General features: G+C 39.1%; 1 protein-coding gene across 2 annotated transcripts in view; it reads left to right on the plus strand.

Annotated features, from left to right (window-relative positions):
- Nucleotides 1-3,475: 3,475 nt before the first annotated feature.
- The window catches only part of LOC105558575 (two pore potassium channel protein sup-9), an 11,713-nt gene continuing 9,931 nt past the window's right edge, over nt 3,476-5,257 (plus strand). Inside the window, exons 1-2 of one of the 2 annotated variants that reach the window (XM_012006332.1) lie at nt 3,476-3,614; nt 4,115-4,512. In XM_012006332.1, the coding sequence (XP_011861722.1) occupies nt 4,386-4,512 (127 nt within the window). In that variant the 5' untranslated portion in view covers nt 3,476-3,614; nt 4,115-4,385. The remainder of the gene's footprint in view (nt 3,615-4,114; nt 4,513-5,257) is intronic. The other variant, XM_012006334.1, reaches the window with a different exon arrangement.

Here is a 5,257-nt window from a genome sequence, read left to right on the forward strand (position 1 = left end):
CGGACATTTTAATATTAGTATGATATATATATCAGTAATGTTACAGCAATATTTCCGATATATTTTATTGTAATATTACATTGGAAATGTAATATTACTGTGATTTACTATTAATAATATTACGTGCTATGCGGGCGTCTTGTATTCTATTTCATATCAACTGGAACAGAAAAATTTGATTAGACGCGTGGATTAGATACGAACCACTCTCTTTGGAGTGTCAGATTTGTACATTCATCGATCGTTACCGGACACTAAATCGCAAATAATGTATTCAGCAGACCTCCCCTCCCCCTTATGAAAGGAATCGCCGTGATTCTAATCGCGCTCGTTACCTTGATTTACGAAAGGATTTCTGCGACCTTTTCTTTCACGGGTTAAGTGTACGAAGACGTTTTTTTCCTTTCTCTCCCCTTTTCTCTCTGCTCGCTCCGTAAATGTTGCCCGCATCGTGATTGGGAATTTCGGAAGCAATTTATCAAAAATTCAATAAAACAGGCCAATCCCTAACCGAATATCGCACAAACATTAATTTAAACCGTGAGAAGGAGAGAGAGAAGGAGAGAGGGAGAGAGGAGGGAAATTGAGACGATTTTATTATATTTGACTTACGTTGCCAGACTCGTTGCTTATGGAATTATTAAAACTTATTTTGAATTGGACGGATGATGAGCAATCTCAAATTTCTTCTTTAGAGATGCTTGCGATATTTTCCCTTCATTTTCTCTCTTTTCATATCTCTCTCTTTCTCTCTCTCATTTTGTTTAACTAAATAAATAGATTTACTTAATATTTTTTTTACTAAAGTAAATATTTAATTTATTTAAACGAAAATATCAAATTTCAAGTAAATCTGTGCATTATATTAAGTAAATTAGAGTGGCGATCGTGGCGCAGAGGATTGTGCGCTGGTCTGGTAATCCGAAGACCCGGGTTCAAAACCAAACAAAAACATTGTTGGTTTTTCGTTCGATCGCCACATAGCGAAGTGGATATAAAGAGAGGTGTTATAAGAGGTTTGGGCACGTTCCTTCAAAAACGCCTTGTAACCCTAAGGGGAATCAATAAAAAAAAAATATATATAGTATCCTAAGGTACATAAATCATTCTGCTTCCTTACCTGCGGCATATAAAAAATGGATGGGCATCCATTATTGTATTGTATATTTGTAGAGATTGAATGATAATTAAGTGACAAATTCCAGTATAGCGATGGTGAACCAAAGTGTTAATAATTATAAGACTATCGAAGATAGGAATTTGTCACTAGATTCTTGGTCAATCTCTACAAATATTATACAATACAATAATGGATGCCCATCCATCTTTTTATGTTTGAAAATTATTTGCATAAGACAAACTTTTGCAAAATATGGGACATACAGTCTGTCAAGTAAGAGCGTGGTCGGGTTAATTTATAAAAAAATTGATTAAATATAAGTTTTAAATACATGCATGCATTGTACTCGATGAGAACAAGGATGCAATTATGTTAATAACGCGTCCAGTCACCACCGGCGTCGATAATTGCCTGGCATCTCCGAGGCATGCTTTCGACCAAATTGACGCGTATTCTAGCAGCAAGGACCTCCAAATCCGACAAATCTCGCTATAACTGCTTCAAAGTGTACGTATGTTTTCCACGAAGCTTCTGCTTAATGTATGCCCACACATTTTCAATGGGATAAAATCTCGATTGGTGTTCTCGTGCGCCCAAGCGAGTCGCTTTGTCACATGTCTTTCGATCAACAGAGGTTTCTTCATTGTATTGCGCCATTACATGTCATGAGCAAGGAGATGAGTTCGGATAGTTTCGTACGATATATCTAAACCTTTTGACTTTAATTTTGCTTGTCCTTGACGCAGTATTAAAGCAGGATTCCGCAAAAACAGATTCATTATTCTTTTTTCGTCTTTTTTGTTCAATTTGCCTATCGAGCCACGTCCCAGGAAATCATCGACACTTTTACCACTTTATATCGCTGTATCCACTTCCCTACGAATGCTTTCGACTTTCACAAGTATTTAGCAGCCGCTGATTGCGACATTTTCGGACCTTTCGAGTGGGTACAAAGGAACACAGCCTCGTAGCGCGACGCGTATTTGACACTCATGACATTTAACGTGTTTCTCTGTCAACAAATCAACGACAATTGAATCTTTCTTCACAGTGCATCAAAGACAAAGTATTCCTCTATCGGCTCACAAAAAAATTAAGGTGATACCTTTTACGAGCTCTGAATAAGGCCGACCACGCTTTAACTTGACAGACTGTATATGTGAAAGAAGGTTTATCGTAATAATCGAAAATAGCATCATATGGAGGGTATTAGTGGAAATAAAGGACTGAAATCGACACGATTCCGATGAGTTTAATTTTGAACGCTACGAATGCGGGTAAAATGTATATTTCGCCGATCCATGCCTCCAGTTTCATGAATAAACGGGCATCTCAACTCACCGAAATTACCGCAGGTTGTAATCTTTGATGGAAACATCGCTCGTGTTCGTAGCGTAAATTGTTCTGCTATCTGCTATATGTATGGCTATCTAATCTTAGAATCATATGTATTTAATATGTAGAATATGTTCAATGTAAACATGAAAATCACTTGCTGAATATCTTGCGATAACATATCATGAGCGATTACAATATTTCGCTGGTCCATGTTCCCAGTTTCGTGAATAAACACGCGTTTGGACTCACTGAAATTACCGCGGGTTGTAAATCTTTGATGGAAACATCGCTCATGTTCGTGCAAATTGTTCTACTGTGTATATGTGGCTATTTAATCTTAGAATTACATGTATTTAATATGTAGAATATATCAAGTTCAATGTAAATAGGAGAATCCGAGACTCGCTGGATATCTTGCAATAATATATCATCAGCGATTATTTTACACCATAAGGATACTGTTCTTGTTAAAGTTTCTTAATTTTAACACAGATTTTATCGAATTACTTCTTCAAATAACGCTCAGCCGGAAGCAATTAGCAAGTTAATGGATAACAAAGAGTTCAATTGGATCGGTTAATTAATCCTGGTAAAAGCCCGTCTGAAACTCTTACATCCCAAATCCACTTTAATTCACATCCAAAACATCTCTAATCACTTGTCCAATCATTTTCTCGCCGACCGACATGTGGGCACTTACTTGGTACTTACGGTAACTTCCATTTTGCTTATCTTGAACATTTTTATCTCTCATATATATTTAATATCGGTCGCGACGAATGAAAATGACTTCCATATGGTTGCCACGCTTTAAATCTTTGCTCTACTCGCGCAATTCCAGTGTCGCTTTTTTTTTCGACGGACAGGAAATTGAATACTAAGTCCTAAGTGAAAAACAATATCGGCGAATATTGATGAAATAAATTCTGCCCGGCAATATTCCTCGAATGTATTATCAGGAATCAATTTCCCAAGCGAAATGTGTCTCGTCACTCATCAGAATTTCATCTTTTTCTTCTGTTTAGTCGGCTCTGAAAGCGTGAGTTGCTAAGCTAAGGAATGGAGAGAACGTGGCAGTGGGAGCAGCGAAAGCACTGCCATATCATTCTGCTCAACTCTTCGTCGTACCTAAGGGAGAACCCGGAACAGATTGCAGGTGAGCCAAATCTCTTCCTTCTAAATCAGCATATTTTTTGCCCGGCCCGATCGGAGGAAATAGATTCGTCTCGCTACGCCAATGAGAAAAGAGTCTTAAAACCGGTCATCTCTCTCGCCTGGCCGCTCAGAACGATTATACCTTTTCGTCGCGCATCTGAATTTCAAGTTAGAAAAGCGATTCCGAAGGAACGAACTCGGGGGAATGGAGGGGGGAAAAAAGTGTTCAATGGAATCGATTTCAATCTTCGCGGTTCATTCTTAAGTGACCCACATCTTTAAAAATAACGCGAAGCATTGCTGGAGCAGATTCCGTAAATTTCGTCCGTATCATTGGCTCGCTCTCGGCTGCCATGAAATCGATTCGGTGCTCCAATTACCGCACACATCTCGGTTTCTCATTCTTATTTTATCGGGAATTTATTGTCGATTTCTGACTTTTATTAATAAATCGCCGTACATCTGAACGATAACGTTTTTCACAACGACGCCTCTTTTTAGCTTTGATAGGACAAGGAGACGCGACAGTTTCAGATGAACGAAAACGACTGCACGATTGCTACGGCAAGGAAGCAGACATCCTGAAGACAAGGGACCGCGTGCCAAGTCTGTAGCGTTCGGTAAGGAAGAGAGGGGCCCCCGTCAAGTATCACCTCGGAAGGAGAAGAGAGAAGGGGGTCGTCATGGGCCCGGTAACCCAAATCGTATCTCACTGAGCGATGCAAGTAATTAGGGCCGGGGCCCTGCTAGTGAGCATGTGGCTCACTAGAGAATGAAGAAGCAAAACGTCCGGACTTTATCATTAATCGTCTTCACGCTTACCTATCTCCTCGTCGGTGCTGCAATCTTCGACGTGCTCGAGTCCGAGACGGAGAAATCGCGCAAAGAAGCGTTAGATGGTGAGTAATCGAGCCCGTGTGCTTTGCAAATACTCCGAGATAGGCGCTTTTCAATATTCCGAGAACGTCCTTTTTAAAACCGCTGGGTTCTCCCAATTTTTCATAACACCAACTCTCAGTCGCGTTTGGGAAAGTACACTGTAAACAAATATACGTGAAATTACGTACATAATAAGCGTATAGCGATTGCATTATTAATAACGGAAATATATAAATTTATGTACTTTCACAAAAACGTCTTTTTACTTTTTGTTGTGTAACTGTAATACTTGTTTATGCGTGATGAAAAATTACAAAAACTTGTAAAATTTACACAATTAAAAGCAAGCGGTTTACTTATTATATCATACAGGGTGTTATGTAATACCCGCCTTACCTCTTATTTACGGATAGAGCGGATCAGACTGAGTCGAAAAGTCCTTTACCATTTTGCAATTTTCGCAATAGTTAACGAGTTATTAATTATAAAAAAAATCACTATTTCAGCCCGGCCTACCTCCCAGTTCAAGCTCGCGGTGAGATGCGGCCATAGACATAGTAAATATAGACTGAGGCCGGTATTCATAGTCAATTCTTATTTCAAAATGGTGTAAGACAAAGAAAGTCTTCTTAAATCTTCCCCCCCTCTCTCTCTCTCTTCACAAGCTTCAGCTTATTCAATGGGAGGTTCAGGCCGGTATTCATAGTCCGATATACCCTTAATGTGTTTTTAACCAATCACAGAGCCGTATTGTCTTAAGAAGCT

This window comes from Vollenhovia emeryi, unplaced genomic scaffold, assembly GCF_000949405.1.
Source record: "Vollenhovia emeryi isolate VEMERY1.0 unplaced genomic scaffold, V.emery_V1.0 DF939330.1, whole genome shotgun sequence".
Lineage (NCBI taxonomy): Eukaryota > Metazoa > Arthropoda > Insecta > Hymenoptera > Formicidae > Vollenhovia > Vollenhovia emeryi.